This window comes from Tachysurus fulvidraco, chromosome 1 (assembly GCF_022655615.1).
Source record: "Tachysurus fulvidraco isolate hzauxx_2018 chromosome 1, HZAU_PFXX_2.0, whole genome shotgun sequence".
Taxonomy (NCBI): Eukaryota; Metazoa; Chordata; class Actinopteri; order Siluriformes; family Bagridae; genus Tachysurus; species Tachysurus fulvidraco.
The window spans coordinates 21,867,665-21,888,207 of record NC_062518.1 but is presented as its reverse complement, the minus strand read 5'-3'; the positions used below and the strand labels follow the sequence as shown (position 1 = coordinate 21,888,207).

Genomic DNA, 20,543 nt, shown 5'->3' with positions numbered 1-20,543 from the left:
TGCTGGCACAAGTCGAATATGTAGGTCATTTAGAAATGAAATGAGCCTCTCTGTATTTTAGGGGCTAATGAGTGGTTTGTGTAACAGCAAACCTTCATTGGACATTGCTGCAGACATCATGATGTTAGCTCCACTTTGGCCTGGGAACTCCACAGTCGCTCTCTGTCCCATTACATTTCTTCCCCTGCGTTGTGTTTTTGCCAGGTTGAATCCAGCTTCATAATAAGATACATAAGATAAAAGTATGTGGAGTTCGTCTGGCTTCCATCTCCATTACACTCTAAATTGCAGACAGTTTCACAGTAATTGACATTATGCATCAAAATGTATGTACCCTGTTTGGTTACTGAACAGACTTCGTACCTGGACATATTGATACCCGAGTTCTTTCACATGTTCACTGCTTCTCTCAAAGGGTACAGTGTACAGTTGCTTCATCCTTATTTTATGTTTCTCTAGGATTCTGGCAATTGTTGTTGTGCTAACCATATTCATATTTTCAAAAGTGCCATTGTCTGCCAGCACACTCTCCCAAATTTCCAAAATTTTTATTGCATTGTTGGCAATTACCATATAAACAATGGCAATTTCTTGCATATCATAACAGATTCTGCCTCTCCCTCCTCTTGTACCTTTGGATCCTACAGAAAATCACTACTACTGTATTGCAATAGGCTTCAAAATGTCAATCTGTAAAAATGTACACATTGTATTTTACTGTTATGTGTAATTCTGTTATCATTAAGGGATGCTCATCTCACCTGTTGTGTTGTCGAAAAATGCATACCATTGATGCAACTGTTGAACGTGGCAGATTTGGTTGCACACTTAGACCAGCTTCTCTGAATGAGAGACCATGATTTACTACATGGTCAATAATTGTTGCTCTTATTTCATCAGATATCACTATTCTTGGCCTTCCTATTTTTGACCTTCACTTCTGGTCCTGGGGAGGACTTCAGTCAGCACTATGTTTAACAAAGAGCAGGATCCTTTTTATATGTTCTAATGGAAGCATGGCTCGGAATATTTCCCAGCCAAAGATGCCATTCCACTCCGGTTTGTTGAGGGCGCTTTTCGGCAACCTGCTATGCACTGCCTGGATGTCGCTGTCATGATGAGTCACAGAGGAATGTGGATCCATGTGCAGTTAATCCTTTTAATAATCAAAAAACAAGAAACAGATAACAAACAAGCAGGCAAAACAGATCAGAACACTGAGCAGGACAGGAAACAGGAACAGACATAACCCAACAGAACAGCACACACTAACAACAACTCACAACCGGGAAGTGAACAAAACAGAGTACATATAGTGAACGAGAACCAATCACAAGTCGGAGACAGACAAGGACTAAGACAAAACACCCGGGGAAGAGATTGCTTGCAATTAAATTTCCATGGTAACAAATAGGTGGGCGGGGTCAACGATTAACAGCAGGCAGAAACAAAGGGGAACACAGACAGACTCATTACAGTCGCTCGGTCCCCTGGTTGGTGAAGGAGGTCATTTGATCTGTTTGGCTTTGTTAAGAAACTCATTGGGCTGCAACAGGGTGAAATAGAAATTCACATTTTCTTAGCCCACAAATTATAACTAAGATTTCTTAAATAAAAATAATATTCGGAGGCAATTAAAAGAAGAAAATGTAATAGGTAAAGGTAAAATTCTTTTTATCCACTGGGGGGCAACAAAAAGCCATAAAGTATGACAAATTCTGTGATGATGTCTCTCCGTAATCATGTCCATTTTTGAAAAAAAAAAAAAAAAAAGAAACTTAGGGATTTAACTAGGAAATTTTAATGTTTTTAATGTTGTAGGTGACTTGGTGGACTGCTGCAAGTCAAGAAACTGTCAGAAGAACAGGAGGTGTCATGTGATGCTGTGAGGTGGAGCGTCATGAACCTTTATGATGTTCACATAATAGAGTACTGAGAGATCTTTTCATTTGGCAACACCTTTCATGTCAATTCATCATGTTCACTGTTATACTGATGTGCCTGTGGCTTTCACTAAGTGAGTTCACATTTACATTCAGAAACATTATTTTAATGGTAAATAGTAGTGTGAAAAAATCAGAATGTGAGTCTGATTTATTTAACTTTGTCTTAATCATGTAAAGACTAATATTATATTCTCTTCTCTATGCCAGGTGACTCCATGGCAGATCCAGTAAAACCACTTTTCACTCATAAAGTTGTAGATGAAGGTGATGTTACTCTGTCCTGCAGCTAAATAGACTTCAGTGGTACCGTAAACAATCTGTTCTGGTACAGGCAATATCCAAAATCTAATCCTGAGTTTCTCCTTTACATCTTTCCAAGTGGAGATAAAAGTAACCAAATTCCTCCGCGTCTGGATGCTAAAGTTAATGATAAACAAGTGGATCTGATCATCTCCTCTGCTGCTGTATCAGACTCTGCTCTATACTACTGTGCTCTGAGGCCCACAGTGACAGGAAACCCAGCTGTACTGTACAAAAACTACCACACAGTTTTGTTATACATTACTAATTGGCAGAGGTCTGTAAATTTCTTCAGTTTAATACTGAAGACAAGTATCATTGTTATTTTTGCATTTTTTCCATCCATCCATCCATTTTCTACCGCTTATCCGGGGCCGGGTCGCGGGGGCAGCAGTCTAAGCAGGGATGCCCAGACTTCCCTCTCCCCAGACACTTCCTCCAGCTCTTCCGGGGGAATACCGAGGCGTTCCCAGGCCAGCCGAGAGACATAGTCCCTCCAGCGTGTCCTAGGTCTTCCCCAGGGCCTCCTCCCGGTTGGACATGCCCGGAACACCTCCCCAGGGAGGCGTCCAGGAGGCATCCGAAACAGATGCCCGAGCCACCTCAGCTGACCCCTCTCAATGTGGAGGAGCAGCGGCTCTACTCTGAGCTCCTCCCGAGTGACTGAGCTCCTCATCCTATCTCTAAGGGTGCGCCCAGCCACTCTGCGGAGGAAACTCATTTCGGCCGCCTGTATCCGGGATCTTGTCCTTTCGGTCATGACCCAAAGCTCATGGCCATAGGTGAGGGTAGGAACGTAGATCGACTGGTAAATAGAGAGCTTCGCCTTGCGGCTCAGCTCTTTCTTCACCACAACAGATCGGTATATCGACCGCATCACTGCGGAAGATACACCGATCCGCCTGTCGATCTCCCGCTCCATCCTTCCCTCACTCGTGAACAGGACCCCAAGATACTTAAACTCCTCCACTTGGGGCAGGGACTCTCCACCAACCTGAAGAGGGCAAGCCACCCTTTTCCGGCTGAGAACCATGGCCTCGGACTTGGAGGTGCTGATTCTCATCCCCGCCGCTTCACACTCGGCTGCAAACCGTCCCAGTGCATGCTGAAGGTCCTGATTTGAAGAAGCCAACAGGACATCATCATCTGCAAAAAGCAGAGACGAAATCCTGTGGTCCCCAAACCTGACTCCCTCCAGCCCCTGACTGCGCCTAAAAATCCTGTCCATATAAATAATGAACAGGACCGGTGACAAAGGGCAGCCCTGCCGGAGTCCAACACGCACCGGGAACAAGTCTGACTTACACCCGGCAATGCGAACCAAACTCCTGCTACGGTCATATAGGGACCGGACAGCCCTTAACAGAGGGCCCCGGACCCCATACTCCCAGAGCACCCCCCACAGGCCATCACGAGGGACACAGTCAAATGCCTTCTCCAGATCCACAAAACACATGTGGACTGGTTGGGCAAACTCCCATGAACCCTCCAACAACCTGGTGAGGGTATGGAGATGGTCCAGTGTTCCACGACCGGGACGAAACCCGCATTGTTCCTCCTGAATCCAAGGTTCGACTATCGGCCGAATTCTCCTCTCCAGTACCCTGGCATAGACTTTTCCGGGGAGGCTGAGGAGTGTGATCCCCCTATAGTTGGAACACACCCTTCGGTCCCCCTTCTTAAACAGAGGGACCACCACCCCAGTCTGCCAGTCCAGAGGCACTGTCCCCAACCGCCACGCGATGTTGCAGAGGCGTGTCAGCCAAGACAGCCCACAACATCCAGAGACTTAAGGTACTCAGGGCGGATCTCATCCACCCCCGGTGCCTTGCCACTGAGGAGCTTCTCAACTACCTCAGTGACCTCAGCTTGGGGGATCGACGAGTCCACTACCGAGCCCTCCGCCTCTGCTTCCTCAATGGAAGACATGTTGGTGGGGTTGAGGAGATCCTCGAAGTACTCCTTCCACCGTCTCAGGATGTCACCAGTCGAAGTCAGCAGATTCCCACTCCCACTGTAAACAGTGTGAGCAGGGCACTGCTTCCCCCTCCTGAGACGCCGGACGGTTTGCCAGAATTTCTTCGAGGTCAACCGATAGTCCTTCTCCATGGCCTCACCGAACTCCTCCCAGACCCGAGTTTTTGCCTCTGCAACCACCCGGGCTGAAGCTCGCTTGGCCCTCCGGTAACTATCAGCTGCCTCCGGAGTCCCCCGAGCCAACCAGGCTCGATAGGACTCCTTCTTCAGCTTGACGGCATCCCTTACTTCCGGGGTCCACCACCAGGTTCGAGGATTGCCGCCACGACAGGCACCGGAGACCTTACGGCCACAGCTCTGTGCGGCTGCATCAACAATGGAGGTGGAGAACATGGTCCACTCGGACTCAATGTCTCCAACCTCCCTCGGGATCTGGTTGAAGCTCTGCCGGAGGTGAGAGTTGAAGATCTCTCTGACAGGAGACTCTGCCAAACGTTCCCAACGGACCCTCACAGTACGTTTGGGTCTGCCAAGTCTGTCCAACTTCCTCCCCTGCCATCGGACCCAACTCACCACCAGGTGGTGATCAGTTGACAGCTCTGCCACTCTCTTTACCCGAGTGTCTAAGACATACGGCCGGAGGTCAGGTGAAACAACCACAAAGTCGATCATCGACTTCCGACCTAGGGTGTCCTGGTGCCATGTGTACTGATGGACACCCTTATGCTTGAACATGGTGTTTGTTATGGACAAACTGTGACTAGCACAGAAGTCCAATAACAGAACACCACTCGGGTTCAGTTCGGGGGGGCCGTTCCTCCCAATCACGCCCCTCCAGGTGTCACTGTCGCTGCCCACGTGAGCGTTGAAGTCCCCCAGTAGAACAACGGAGTCCCCAGTAGGGGCACTTTCTAGCACCCCTCCCAGAGACGCCAAGAAGGTCGGGTACTCTACACTGCCATTTGGCCCATAAGCACAAATAACAGTGAGAGACCTCTCCCCCACCCGAAGGCGCAGGGAAACGACCCTCTCATTCACCGGGGTGAACTCCAACACATGGCTGCTGAGCTGGGGGGCTATGAGCAAGCCCACACCAGCCCGCCGCCTCTCACCGCGGGCAACTCCAGAGTAGTAGAGAGTCCAGCCTCTCTCGAGGAGTTGGGTTCCAGAGCCCAAGCTGTGCGTGGAGGCGAGCCCAACTATCTCTAGTCGGTATCTCTCAACCTCCCGCACTAGCTCAGGCTCCTTCCCCCCCAGCGAGGTGACATTCCATGTCCCTAGAGTCAGATTCCGTATCCGGAGATTGGGTCGCCGAGGCTCCCGCCTTCGACTGCCACCCAATCCACATTGCACCAGCCCCTTACGGTTTCTCCTGCAGGTGGTGGGCCCACAGGAGATCGGCCCCACGTTACTCCTTCGGGCTGAGCCTGGCCGGGCCCCGTGGGGTAAGACCCGGCCACCAGGCGCTCGCATGCGAGCCCCAACCCCGGGCTTGGCTCCAGGGTGGGGCCCCGGTTGCGCCATACCGGGCGACGTCACGGAACTTGTTATAATTTTCTTCATAAAGGGTTTTTGAACCGCTCTTTGTCTGGCCTGTCACCTTGGACCTGTTTGCCTTGGGAGACCCTACCAAGCATTGCATTTTTTTATTTTTGTTATTTTTATTTTGGGTTAGAAAAGTTAGGCAAATGCAGAAGTAGGAACCACACAAAATCAGTTTTACCTTGTAGCACTGCCACATAATGTTTATGTGTATTTATAGCTGTTTGTGTGTGTAATGTTAGAGCAAAAGTGTTAACTTCTTCAAGGTGAGTTATTACAACTGGCAAAATTCTACTTGCTCAACAGTAAATTTTCAAGGTGACATCTGAAAAATTGGGTATAAACCTTTGTTAATAGCCAGCCAAGAACTGGTCTTGAGTTTCAGGCAGGTCGCAATCACTGCTGTCTGCTCACATCCAAGGGGAAGTCAAGACACCATACTTCCTCTTACCTGATTGCACACATTTTTCTGCAGATGATAAAAGCTGCAGGGAACTGATTTGATTCCTAATTTTTATAGATTGCACAGTGTCCGTGACATAAACATAGTGTCCTGGCCCAGGATCCTGTCTCAGAACACTAATCACTAAGTCCATTTCAATTAAATAAAAAAGTTCAGGTGAAAGATTATATAAGAGACACACTCTGTTTTTACTTTAGAACTGAAAAATGACGTAAGACACAATCCCTGTATATATTTTAGAACCAAAATGGGGCTGATTTTTGAGAATATATATAATTTTTAATGGATATATCACTTGTTTTGTTGCTGATGAGGTAGACTGAATCAGGAAAATGTCAGCAGCACAGGAGATGTCATGTGATGCTTTGGGGTGGAGCTTCATGAACCTTCAAGATGTTCGTATAATAGAGTACAGAGAGACCTTTTCATTTGGCAACACCTTTTATCATGTTCACTATTATTCTGATGTGCTTTTGTCTTTCACTAAGTGAGTTAACACTGACTTTTCATTTAATTCAGAAATAGTAATAAGTGATTACACACTAGTACAATACTAGTACAATAGTAGTGTGATACCGTTGCCTTGATTGTGTAAAGACTAGGGAGGTGGGTGGCCAGATGTATCCATGTTGAAGTGCCTCCTTAAAGCATTCTTCAATGGGTTGTTGTTTAGGAACAGAGGCAAACCTGACCCCAGGGGCAAGGCACCTGACAGAAGACAGGATGAGGTTGAAGATGTCTTGGAGGTCACGATAATCTAGAGAGATGTTACTCTGTGAGTATGTCTCAGGTCCTTCTATGGAGCTGAAGGCTATCATGCGTTCATGCTTGTGAATCAATATTTTAGGCAAAATATGAGATGATATGAGGAAGAATCCTTAAGAGGAACCAGTCTCAAAATTGATGCCATCCTCATCTGGGTCTCACTGGAGATTGTGATTATAAATAATGTCCTTTCAATAAGGTATGTAAGTACACAAGACTTGTGTAAGCAGGAGCTTTTGAGCAACTTATAACTGATATTTCTGTATCCATTGTAGATTTAAAACTAATTTCGTCCTGCCGAATCCATCAAATGTTCAATGCTGGAGACCTGAGTGCAAAACCAACTGACATAACAGCAGTTCAATGCCGGCACCATTGTCTCTAAGTGGTTCTATCCATAGCAGTCCCATATAGCTCCAGGTTGTTCACATGGGCCATCAGCAGCAGCAGTGAGCACCATGATGTCACCATTTACATCTACAAATTGAAAATCAGTCAAATAAGACCTGAGCCAGGAGACGGCTCTTCACTTAGCTCAAAAAATATTTCTCTAGGCAGCCTATCAAGTAGAATAGTATGATCACTGGTGTCAAAAACCCCACTCAGGTCAAGCAACACCAGCAAGGAGACAGAACCCTGATCAAAGGCCAGTAGGAGGTAATTTACAACTTTAACCAGTGCTGACTCTGTGCTATGATGAGGCTTAAATCCTGACTGATACATTTCATAAATGTTAGGTAATTAGCATAACTGCTGTGCAACAACCTTTTCTTGGATCTTGAAGATAAAGGGTAGGTTTACAAGGGTTGGAGGTTTAGCTGACAGGGGTCAAGGTCTGTTTTTTAGTACTGTTTTGATAAATATTAGTTTAAAAGATTTAGGTGTTCAGACAGTACTATGGGAAAAATGGTTATCTTTAGGAGGAGTTCACTGGCTACTGGTAATATTTGTTAAAAGAAACATGTAGGTAATGTCTGGTTTTTTTGGATAGAATAAGGAGTTACTCTCAAGTCACTAAACCATCTGGTGAATGCTCGAATACATAGCGCAACAGTTCAGTAAAATGCCCCTATAACAGTCCTTTTGGGGTTGTCATTCTCTTGACCGGTAGTAAAGGACACAATAAGGATAGCCTTCACCTGATAGCAGGGTCCAATTCTCCTCCAACCATTAACATGTCACATCTCAAGGCCCAATTTTCCTCCAACCATTAACACGCATCTGTGCATGTTCAAACAGTTCCAGAGATGTCTCTAGATTGTCCGGTGTCGAGAATTCCTGATCAACACAATGTAGTGTTGTTGCAGGGGATACAGCTAGAGACATGTTGTGCTGCAGCAGGTTTTGGAGTGTTCAACAACTCTTGGACTGCTCCTGCTTTCATGGCAGACTTGACCCAGAGATTCGGCAGCACTGTAGTACCCTGGCAGGATATGTTGTGGAGGAAGACTCAGGAGACAGACAAAAAAGAAAAAGACTCATAACTTAGTTCTGTCAAGAAATTTTACTCTGTCTATATTTATGTGTGTGTCTGCTCAGTCACGCATTCTTTCTCTCAGATCATGGTAGACTTGTAAAGCACAAAGAATAGTCACATGTTACCCGCTGGTTCGATAACCGATGCTTGACCACACCCATGCTTCCACTGTAATGTTCTTGTAGTATACTGTATGCAGTGAATGGTTTATTCCAGGTCACCCACGGAGTTTGTGTTTATGTACATATGTATGCCTGTAATTGGATGAGGAAGTAAAGTGTGCATGTGTAAGTAAAGCAAAGTCAATAAGAGATTGCGTGTGTCCAAGTCTTTATGTTAATAAAGCCACAACAGTTCTCATGTGAATGGTGTAAGGATTGAACTTGATGAAAACTTTGCTTGTCTCAATTATAACACATTAGATAACATCACCTGGATATAATGGACTCAAAGCTAGAAATGATTTTAACACTGTGTACTGCTTTAGAATCATCATTCAGAAGAATATTTGTTCCTTTAATGGATAACTTGAAATAATTGTAAATGAATTAGACATTTTTTCATGAAGTAAAATCTTTTGTTTTAAAATCTATTTAAGGTGATTTAAGTATGTCACGTAGTTTTATCCTTAAAAAAGAATAGCCCATAAATTATAATACTATATTACGGAAGCATATTGCATTCACTTGAGGAAAAAAATCTACTCTGTTTTTCTGAATTAACGACTTAATTATCTCAGAATTATGAGAATTATGAAAAAAATTATTTTGAGATCCCTTCAACTTGAAAGGCGGGACATGTTAACTTCCATGCATTCCACCTAAAATAGATGATGGCAGGATTTTGAGGGATCTCATTAATTCAGAAAAACAGAACAATTAATTTTTTTTATGAAAAATGATCTCATAATTCTGAGATAATTAACTCAATAATTCAGAAAAACAGAGCAAATACATTTTATTTCATGAAAAAATTCTTATAATTTTGAGAACTAACGCGTTAATTCAGAAAAACAGAGTAGATTTTTATTCCTCAAGTGAATGCAATATGTTTCTGTACTATATCGGTTGCAATTAGAAGAAAAATTTAAAGGTAATGAAAAATAATCTTTTTTTCCACTAGGGGGGCGACATAAAGTCATAAAGTCTGACAACTACTGTGATAGATTCTCTATGTAAGTATGTCTACAATGGCCGAGAAGTGCAAAACACATTAACAAATCCGAAAACAAAACAACAAATCCGAATACACATTAACAAATCCGAAAACAAATTAACAAATCTGGAAACAATTTAACAAATCTGAAAACACAACGACAAGTCAGACAACCCAGAAACGGTAAGTATCGTTTGTGAATGGAAACTTTATCATCGGACGGGACACCTTTCATTGACTTGTATATCTTGAATTACAGGTGTCTTGTACAATGATCGGTAAGTTTCCAATCACAAACTATACCTACCTTTTCAGTTGGTTGTCTGAATCGTTGCACGAATTTGTGTTTTCGTATTTGTTGATGTGTATTTAGATTTGTTAATTTGTATTCGTATTCTGATTTGTTAGTGTTTTCGGATTTGTTAATGTGTTTTGCACTTCTTGCCCAACGTATATGTCCCTTATTTAAAAGAACCAATTTACAGATTTAAAAACAGAATTGAATACTATTTTCTTTTTAATGTTTTTTGTCCCTAGTAATAATATTATTTATTTATTTAGATTCATGATGTAGATTCAAGATTATATAAATTTCAGTCCATGAGTTCGTGAGGATGACTAATTATGCAAGACACATTCTATATATTTTGGAATGAAACTGTGGATTTTGGTTATATCACTTCACCCATATGTTGTATATCTATCTTTATATACAGAGTGTGATTTCCACATGAATTTATTCATTTTAGAAGAGTTGTTAATGTGGCATGTGACTTTTTTGGAGATTTATAGATTAAAAATGATTTAAGACAAAATTATTTATTTTGTAGATTTGTATTATATATATATATATATGTGTGTGTGTGTGTGTGTATATATATATATATATATATATCACTTGTTTTGTAGGTGACTAGGTGGACTGCAGCAAGTCAAGAAACTGTCAGAAGAACATGAGGTGTCATGTGATGCTGTGGGGTGGAGCTTCATGCACCTTTATGATGTTCACATAATAGAGTACTGAGAGATCTTTTCATTTGGCAACACCATTCATCATGTTCACTGTTATACTGATGTGCCTGTGGCTTTCACTAAGTGAGTTCACATTTAAATTCAGAAACATTTGTGGTAATGGTAAATAGTGTTATTAAATAATGATTTATTTAACTTTGTCTTGATCATGTAAAGACTAATAATATTATGTTCTCTTTGACAGTTGACTCCATGGCAGATCCAATAAAGCCACTTTTCACTCATAAAGTTGTAGATGAAGGTGGTGGTGTTACTCTGTCCTGCAGCTACAAAGACGTCAGTACCGTACAGAATCTGTTCTGGTACAGACAGTATCCAAAATCTAATCCTGAGCTTCTTCTTTACATCTTTCCAAGTGGAGAAAAAAGTAACCCTCTTCCACCATGTCTGGATGCTAAAGTTGATGATAAAAATAAAAAACAAGTGCATCTGATCATCTCCTCTGCTGCTGTATCAGACTCTGCTCTATACTACTGTGCTCTGGTGCCCACAGTGAGAGGAAATCCAACTGCACTGTACAAAAACTAACACACACTTTTGTTATACTATAGGAATCACCAGAGGTCTGTAAATTTCATTCCTTTAACACTGGAGATGAGGAGCCCTGTAATTTTTTGCTCTCTCCAACTCATTACAATACCTCATATAACTGCTGCTGTAATATTAGGTGTTCATCCCTGTATTTTTGCACATGTACTGTACAATATACAGTACAATATGTACATTGGTCAGTGCTTTTGAGTATTGTCTCGTAGTTTTTTGTATTGATTTGTATTGTTTGTTTGTCTTTCCTGCACTGTTTGTAGCAGGTTGCACAATTGAACTTTATGTGGCTAGGACTAACTTACTTTAAGTCCCCATCTTTGTGTTGTTCTATGTAGAACTATGGTCTTGGAGAAACATTGTCTCATTTTACTTTGTACTGGTTCAGATATATATGGTTTTCATGACAATAAAAGCTGCTCGACTGGACTCGACCTAAGCGGGTTTAACCATAGCTACCAGTATTAATATTATCAATGTCTATGAATGTTATCAAAGTACTGGAACAATGTGTCTAATATTAATGATCCTGAATATGGTCAGGTACACAACCTACAGACTGTAGTGTTTCTCTAGATATGTCCTTGTAAACAAGACACCCACCATACCCTCAGCAGGTAGTATTGGAGGGTGACTTGAAGGCCAGACATTTTTTTTTCTCAATTGTGCTGTACTTAATCAGATTTTGGGGTTTACTAGGAGAACCATTGCTTGGGCTTAAAACAACTCAAAAGGATGTGTGACAAAATGGTGTAACCCAAAGGATGTGTAAATAAATGTTTTTCATTAAATATTGGAGTCAAAATCCTATGGAGGCTTGTGGGACTTCTCATGCTTCAAATATCAGGGTCATGAGCCACTTAACAAATTAATTGTAATATTTGTTAACAGAAACATGTAGGTAATGTCTGGTTCCTTGGATAGGATAAGGAGTTATGCTCCAGTCTCTTTACCATCTGGAGAATGATTTAATACATGACACAACAGCTTGGTAAACTGCCCCATAACAGCCCTTCACTTTTGCTGTTTTCATTCTCGTGTGTGTGTGTGTGTGTGTGTGTGTGTGTGTGTGTGTGTGTGTGTGTGTGTTTGGTGTCCTTGATATACATTGCTGAATATATATACTGTAGTGCACTGGCAAAAGAAGTTGTGGAGGAAGACTCAGGAGACAGACTGTTTTGTAAATTAATCATAACTGTTGTTCTGTTAAGAAATCTTGCTCTGTCTGTATTTATATATGTGTCTGTGTGTACATGTGTGTGTGCTCAGTTACTCATTCTCTCTCTCTCAGATCGTGGTAGCACAAAGAAAGACAACTAACTGAACTTCACATAAGGCACAGATAAGAATCATCACACGTTACTTGCTGGTTCAATAACCGATGCTCGACCACAGCCACGCTGCCACTGTAATGTTCTAACTTGAATGGTGTAAGGATTGAACCTGAGATAAACTATATTTGGCTCAATTATTTTATTATTGAGACAATAATTATATTATTAGATGTAAAAGTAGTAAAATATGTTAGATTGAAGTAGATTGAAGCAAAATATTATCCTGCTCCTTATGTGCTATAGATGTAATAACTTTTAATAGGGTTTGTTTGATTACTTTGTGTCTGGCTCTATTTCAGTGTATTAGTAATTTGTTTTCATCCTGTTGTCCTTTACCTTATAATCCAGCACAATATTGATTTGAATCTCACCCTTAATAAAGGTTTGGCCATAAGAAGGAGAGGGGATTTCATATCCTTCTGAGAGGAGTCGAATTAAACATTCAGGGAAATTAAAACTGTACACAATTTAGTTTTAAAATATTTTAGTTTCACATTTTATTTGGCAACAAAATATAAATATAATTTTAAAAATAAAATTCATATTTGGAGGAAATAGTGATATACAAAATGGTAAAGTGATATTCTCTTTTTTCCACTAGGGGGCTACATAGTCATAAAGTCTGACTGTGATAATTTCTCTCTCAAATCAAATCAAATTTTATTTGTCACATACACATACAACATACAACGAGAGTATGGCATGCATTGAAACCATGTAATCATGACCCTTATTAGGTTAGGTTAGATTATAGTTTATGATAGGGATTTAACCACAGAATTTTAATGTTTTCCCCCATGTAATAACTTATTTGTTTTTTATTTATAGGTATATTCATAAAGTAGATTAAAGATTATATAAATTTCAATCCAAAATCAAAGCGTTTGAGAGGTTGACAAATTATGTAAGACACATTCTTTGTTTTGGAATGAAAATTGGGAATTTTTTTTTCAAAATTATTTTTTATTATTGTTATATTATTTGATCTGTATGTTGTATATCTATATGTATATTCAGATGATTTCCACATGAATTTTTGATTTCTACATGAAGTCCATTTCAATTACAAAAGTGAAGCAGATTCAAAATTATTTATGACACAATCTCTGTATATATTCAAGAAACCAAATATTGATTTTGTAATGATTTATAAGAAAATGAATATATCACTTGTTTTGTAGGTGACTAGGTGGACTGCAGCAAGTCAATAAACTGTCAGAAGAACAGGAGTTGTCATGTGATGCTGTGGGGTGGAGCTTCATGCACCTTTATGATGTTCACAAAATACAGAGTACTGAGAGAACTTTTCATTTGGCAACACCATTCATCATGTTCACTGTTATACTGATGTGCCTGTGGCTTTCATTAAGTGAGTTCATATTTACATTTAGAAACATTAGTGGTAATGGTAAATAGTCAGATAGTAAAAATCAGAATGTGAGTCAGTTATAGTTATTTAACTTTGTTAAAGGCGAATTATATTATGTTCTCTATGACAGGTGGCATGGCAGACCCAATAAAGCCACTTTTCACACCTAAAGAGCGACATGAAGGCGATGATGTTACTCTGTCCTGCAGCTACAGTGGTAAAGTAAGAAACTTTTTCTGGTACAGACAAAATCCAAAATCTATCCCTGAGTTCCTTCTTTACATCTTGCCAAATGGAGATAAAAGTAACCCTCATCCACCGCGTCTGGATGCTAAAGTTGATGATAAACAAGTGGATCTGATCATCTCTGCTGCTGTGTCAGACTCTGCTCTATACTACTGTGCACTGGAGCCCACAGTGACAGGAAATCCAGCTGCACTGTACAAAAACCTTGACACATTTATGTTATACCGAAGGTAAACTCATTCATTATCAAAAAAAAAAACAAAATCAGCAACCTTTTGACAGTTCTTATAAAACTGGTACAAAACAAATAAAAAATCATGTACTGATTATTGTAATATAAAATTTGTTGTCAACAATAAATTGATCAAAATGATCAGATTAAACTTAAATTAAATGGTTAAATTAAATTAAATGGTTTCAATGGACACTTTTACAAAATATACAACACATTATCAGGTTATACTTTTAAAGCACAAAGAAACACAAATAACTGAACTTAGAAATAGTAAAATATGTCAAATTTAAGTTTTGGAAGCAAAATATAATCTTGCACCTTATATTCTATAGATGTAATATCTTATAATAGGTTTTGCTTGATTGCTTTGTGTGTGGGTCCATTTCAGCCTATTGATATTTTGTTTGCTTCCTGTTCTCCTTTACCTTGATGATCTCATTAGCCATTAGTACATTATTACACATTACATTGATAATAAAGGTTTAGCCATCAGAAGGAAAAGAGATTTTACCTCCTGAGAGGAGTTGAATTAAACATTCAGGGAAATTAACTGGAAATAACTGTACATGAATTAGACATTGTTTCATAAGGTAAAATCTTCAGATTCACGTATTTAAGGTGATTTAAGTACGAAATATAGTTTTATCCTTAAAGGTGGGGTGCACTATGTTTGAAAGCCAATGTTGACATTTGAAATCAGCTAAATCTAAACTATTATGGTGATATAAGGGGATATTCTTTATCAATAAATGAACTCACTGAGTAGTACTATGATAACACAGGTCAAATGTGTTTTTATAGTACTGTGTGTTGTACCCTGAACGGATGGTCATGACATTGCATTGTTGAATTATCAAGCACACTTTCGTGTTTGTGTTGAAAGAAAGATGAGGATATCATTAAAAGAGAACCAGCAGTGGGTCATCAGGTAGTTTTAGCTGACATCTTCAACATAGTAAAAGTAGATAATGCTCATGGGTACTGTAGTATTTAGTTTACTGTCCAATTTGACACACCATATAGATGGAAAAACAGCTTTTCTCAGAAAGAAACCATAGCACATAGTACCCTACAGAATATAAAGCAATAAAAACAAGGATAAAATCTCCTGGTTAAATGTTGAGTAATGTAGTGCTTAAAGTTTAAAAATGAATAACAAATGAGCAAAAACAATGCTTCCGAGTGGCAGAAAGAAAAACATGGTGCAGACACGAAAGATGCTTCCTATTGAAATACATTAGATGAAAAGTCATGCTGAGTGACATGAAAAAAAGAGAAATTTGTGTCCACGAAAATGAATCAATAGATTAAATTTTTGTGACTATGTCAAAAACTGCCGTGAGACTGGGTTGGTATCCGCCATGTTTCAATCAATTTCGGGTAATGTCAGACATGCGCACTGAACACTCTCTTCCCCACATATTGACATAACACGCCCCTTTCTGCTCATAGGCTACACTTTTATTTTGTTAGTCGGCCCGACTCAGTTTTCTGAAGCATTTTTTGAACATCGTGCACCCCACCTTTAACAAAAGTAGAAAAAAAAAGGTAATACTCTCTTTTTTTAACCTTTGTTTTACCAGGAAGTCTCATTGAGATCAAAAATCTCTTTTACAAGAAAGACCTGGCCAAGAAAGCAGCCATACATAAACAACATATTAAAATGCTACATACAAGGTAACAGCCATACATAAACACAACATAGTAAAAACATACATACATACAATCATGCAAAAATCATTCAAATACAAGGACCTCTCAAGAAAAAAAAACTATGTCTCTCTTTTCTCCACTAGGGGGCAACAAAGTCATAAAGTCTGACAACTACTGTGATAATTTCGCTCTGTAACCATGTCTTTATTTACAGTTTTTTCTGAATGCTTAAGCACATTTTTTATAACTATTGGCTATTTTTGCAAAACTCTACACACAAATAAGAAAACCTTTCACCCAATTATCAAAACATTGTAGTTCTCTTGCAAAAGTGAACACAGCTAGATAAACTCTTCACACCTTCATAAAAATTGTGTTTTTGTATCAAACAGTAAACACAAGCCATCATCTACTAAGCACACAATTTGCCAACTACACACTGATGGAATACAAATGAATATGAATACAAAACACATCTGGCTTTTGCTTTCTCCGTGTACAGATGTCAATTTGAGGTCATACTTTTGTCATAGTGTCATGTAAACATACAAGGATCCAAACTTCAAGTATTGATGTTTATTCACACTCATCAAAACCAAGACAAAGTCAGAACACAAAATAGTAATTTCACAAAAAGCAGCAATCAGCCTACATCATGTCGTCTTTCTGGGTCCGGCCACAAAATTTCGTCCACATTGCATGCGATATCTTCCAGTCCAAGGCACCGGGGAAAATATCTCATTGAATGCCGTATCCAGGCCTGACATGCCTCCTCCATTGCCTGTAAAAGGGCTACCTGTTGATGAGGATGACGGTCGTACACTTTCCAGTGCCAGGCAGAGAAGAACTCCTCGATGGGATTTAAGAATGGAGAGTATGGAGGGAGGTTGAGTGCCATGAAGAATGGGTGGTCTGTAAACAGTTGCGGACCAAAGCAGCCCTATGGAAACTAACATTGTCCCATATGATGACATATCGGGTATGCTCTGGTCTCTGAACAGTGAGCATGTCATGTAAGGTGTCCAGGAATGCAATAATGTGTGCAGTGTTGCATGGGCCTATGATTGCATGATGGTGAACAACACCATTTTGGCTTATAGCTGCACACATGGTTATGTTACCACCACGTTGTCCTGGGACATTGATGATGGCACGGTGTCCAATAATGTTCCTGCCACGTCTCCTGGTTTTACTGAGGTTAAAACCGGCCTCATCTACAAAAAGTAGCTCATGTCCCATGGCATTTGCTTCTAGTTCCATCACTCTCTGGACAAGACAAAACAAATGCAACACATCAGGCCCATGCACAGCACTACAGTATGCACTTTCAAATTCAGAACCAATGACACTATAGCTTACCTGCACATACTGTAGTCATATCGCAGTTGCTTTACACGTTCTGTGTTTCTCTCGAAAGGAACTCTGTAAATTTGCTTCATTCTTATTCTGTGGCTCAAGTACACGACTTAGTGCAGAAATGCTTACACTGTATATTTTGAAAGATGGTGTCATTATCAATTATGTGCTGCTGTATTTCGTGCAGTCTTATTGCATTATTGCCAATCACCATGTTCACTATATGGGTCTCTTGCGCTGGAGTGAACATTCTTCCTCTGCCCCCAGCATCTGGATGTCTAGCAATTCTGTAAAGTAACAGTTTCAGTATTTTTGCATTTATGGTACTGTTGTGTTTCTCATTAGAGTATGACAGGGCCACAAAGTACTTACCGATTCTCATTTCGAAATGTCCTAATGATGCTTGCCACAGTGTAGCGGCTCAAATTAGGCTGAACCCGTTGGCCAGTTTCCCTCCGGGTCATCCCATGGTTGATGACATGGTCCACTATTGTAGCTCTGATGTCATCAGTTATTCCATTTCTTACTCTTCTTACCCTTCCTCTTTCCCCTCCTCGTCCTCTTCTTGCTCCTCCTTGTCCTCTTCCTCTAACTTACCCTCTCGCTTCTTCAACTCCATGTCCTCTTCCTCCTACTTCTACACCTCCACGTCCTCTTCTTCCTCCTCTTTCTTCACCTCCACGTCCTCTCCCTCGGCCTCCTCTGATTCTCACTCTTCTCACTCTTACTGCTCCTTCCATCGTACTCCACACAGACAGCTTACCTGTGGCTTATTTATAGTGCTTAGGCTGATTGCAAAGTGAACTAATTATCTAAAACAGTTTTTACATGTGAAAGTGTGCCAGACAGTTGGCAAAATAGTGTTAATGATAGCCATACATGTGTATAATTTTGCTAGGAGTGTGTTGGAAATTTGGTAATTGAGTGTAAGCAGTGAGTTGTGTTTAAAGTTCTGCAAAAAGAGTGTTGTGCAGTGAATTGTGCCTACAGTTTTGCAAAGTGTGTGTTACAAAATTGCAAACTGAATGCAAAGCAGTGTTTGTGTTTTTAGTTTTGCAAACTCAGTGAGTGGTTTTGCTATACATAATAGTTTTAGAAATTGTGCTACAAGAATCACGATTAGCGCTTAAGCATTCAGGAAAAAACTGTAAAAGAACAAAGTTAGTGATTTAACAACAGAATTTTTGTTTTTTTCCACTTTAATAATTTTATTTATTAATTATTATTTGTAGCTTCATGATGTAGATTCAAGATTATATAAATTTCAGTGCAAAAACAGTGTTCGAGAGGGTGACAAATTATTCAAGACACATTCTATATATTTTGGAATGAAAATGGTGGATTTTGGTTATATCTCTTGATCTGTATGTTGTATATCTATCTCTATATTCAGAATATGATTTCCACATGAACTTATGCATTTTAGAAGAGTACATACTTTTTGAGCTTTTGAGTATTGTCTTGTAGTGTGTTGTATTGATTTGTATTGTTTGTTTGCACTGTCTTTTGTCTTGCTCTGTTTGCACCAGGTTGCATAGATGCACTTTATGTGGCTACGATAGTCATGATTACTCAAGATAGTCATGATCCTGTCTGTGTATGAGACTGCATGTGCCTGTATGGGGCCCTATGGGTCCTTGTAAAGAGGTAATAGGACCAAATATTAGCCAAATGCTATTTAAAATGACTTTACTGCTAATGTCCGTCATGCCAGCAGCTGCTTCTGGTCCTAAACCAGCTTTAAAGGGATAGTTCACCCAAAAAGAAAAATTCTGTCATCATTTTCTCTGTATGAATTTTTTTATTCTGATGAACACAAAAGAAGATATTTTGATAAATGATGCTAAGCACACAGTTGATGGTACCCATTGAATTCCATCGTTTTCCTACTATGGAAGTCAATGGTTACAATCAGCTGTTTGCTTATGATCATTTATTAAAATATATTCTGCTCATCAGAAAAAAAAATCCTACAACTTTAGAACAACATGAGGATGAGAAAATGATGACAGATATTTTATTTTTGGGTGAACTATCCCTTTAATGTATGTAATTTCTATGGAGACAGTGAAATGAGTTTGAATTGAGTTTAAAGTGAAATATAATGACACACACACTATCCAGTACACAATTACAATACTGATATATGGTCTAAATTTTCCTGATTTTTGTTTTTATTCCATGGGCCTTGACTACATCTGAAACCACTTGGACTCTCAGGCTGAGAATCACATCAGTGAGGGCTCCCAATCATCTGAGGAAGAGGACTTCTTTTCCTCCTTGAAGAAGACCAGCCCTCTTGAAACGACCCAGCAGTTGGTTGCGTACAGTACCTTGGGTGCCCAGGAGACACAGTAGAGGTACTGAAGTCCTTCCCAGCTGTGTGCAAGCTATCACTTAAGCTTAATACAGCACTCTCTGCCTCAGCAGCCTGTGAAAGACTGGTTAGTGTTGCAGGGCTGATCTTCAGGCCAAGAAGAGCATTGAGAACCTAAGAACTTTTAGAACCAGCTGCTTTTGCGGCTGAACAAAGCCTATTGGTAACTAATTGTTGCATGTTCTGCGCTTAACTGATGTTGATTACCCTGTTGTTGTTTGAGTCCAATATTTTTGTTTCAATAAAAGTTATTGATGACATGCCTCTGAAGTTTGACTTTTTGCACATTACAATACTTACAATAGCCAACTAGTCATATCTTCCACTCCATGCAACACATCTCAGTAGTACACATGTATGGTTCTTTTAATGCATTTGCATTGTACTAAAATGCATTCTTTTTCAATGGGCATATACAGTATGCGGCTGGAACAGGTAGCCTAGTGCATCCCAAATTTTTCAACATTATCATATTAACCTTCCCATTTTCCCTGGGTCTATTTGACCCGCCTGGAAAGTTTTAATGTGTCATAACTTGGGTTTTCTTCCACATATTTGCATGAAATATACCAGGATTGTTCCAAATTATGAACTTTGCAAGTAAAATTCATTTTGTCTATTTTCGTTGAACTATGTGTTCAGACCAGTATATAATGTACTATGCGTTTTGGATCATTTTGGGTCATTTTGACCCAGCCACATTTAGTGGGGCAATAGGTCACACTTTTGCCCTTTTTAGCGCAATGAACATACATACAGACACAAAAATGCAC

At 40.0% G+C, this 20,543-nt stretch overlaps 1 long non-coding RNA gene and 2 gene segments (V, D, J or C); 2 read left to right on the top strand and 1 right to left on the bottom strand.

The window, feature by feature from the left end:
- Positions 1-10,675: 10,675 nt before the first annotated feature.
- On the top strand, positions 10,676-11,185 carry LOC125140205. The segment is given in 2 exon segments: positions 10,676-10,720; positions 10,842-11,185. Coding segments are annotated over 2 exon segments (384 nt in total).
- A 2,661-nt stretch (positions 11,186-13,846) lies between these two features.
- LOC113649274 lies at positions 13,847-16,205 on the top strand. The segment is given in 3 exon segments: positions 13,847-13,903; positions 14,034-14,313; positions 16,181-16,205. Coding segments are annotated over 3 exon segments (345 nt in total).
- A 77-nt stretch (positions 16,206-16,282) lies between these two features.
- Positions 16,283-19,231, bottom strand: LOC113649281. The gene is made up of 3 exons (XR_003442110.2): positions 17,766-19,231; positions 17,397-17,680; positions 16,283-17,303 (listed from the first exon to the last, which is right to left on the bottom strand). It is a non-coding gene; the product is annotated as an uncharacterized LOC113649281 (long non-coding RNA).
- Between the last annotated feature and the right edge of the window lie 1,312 nt (positions 19,232-20,543).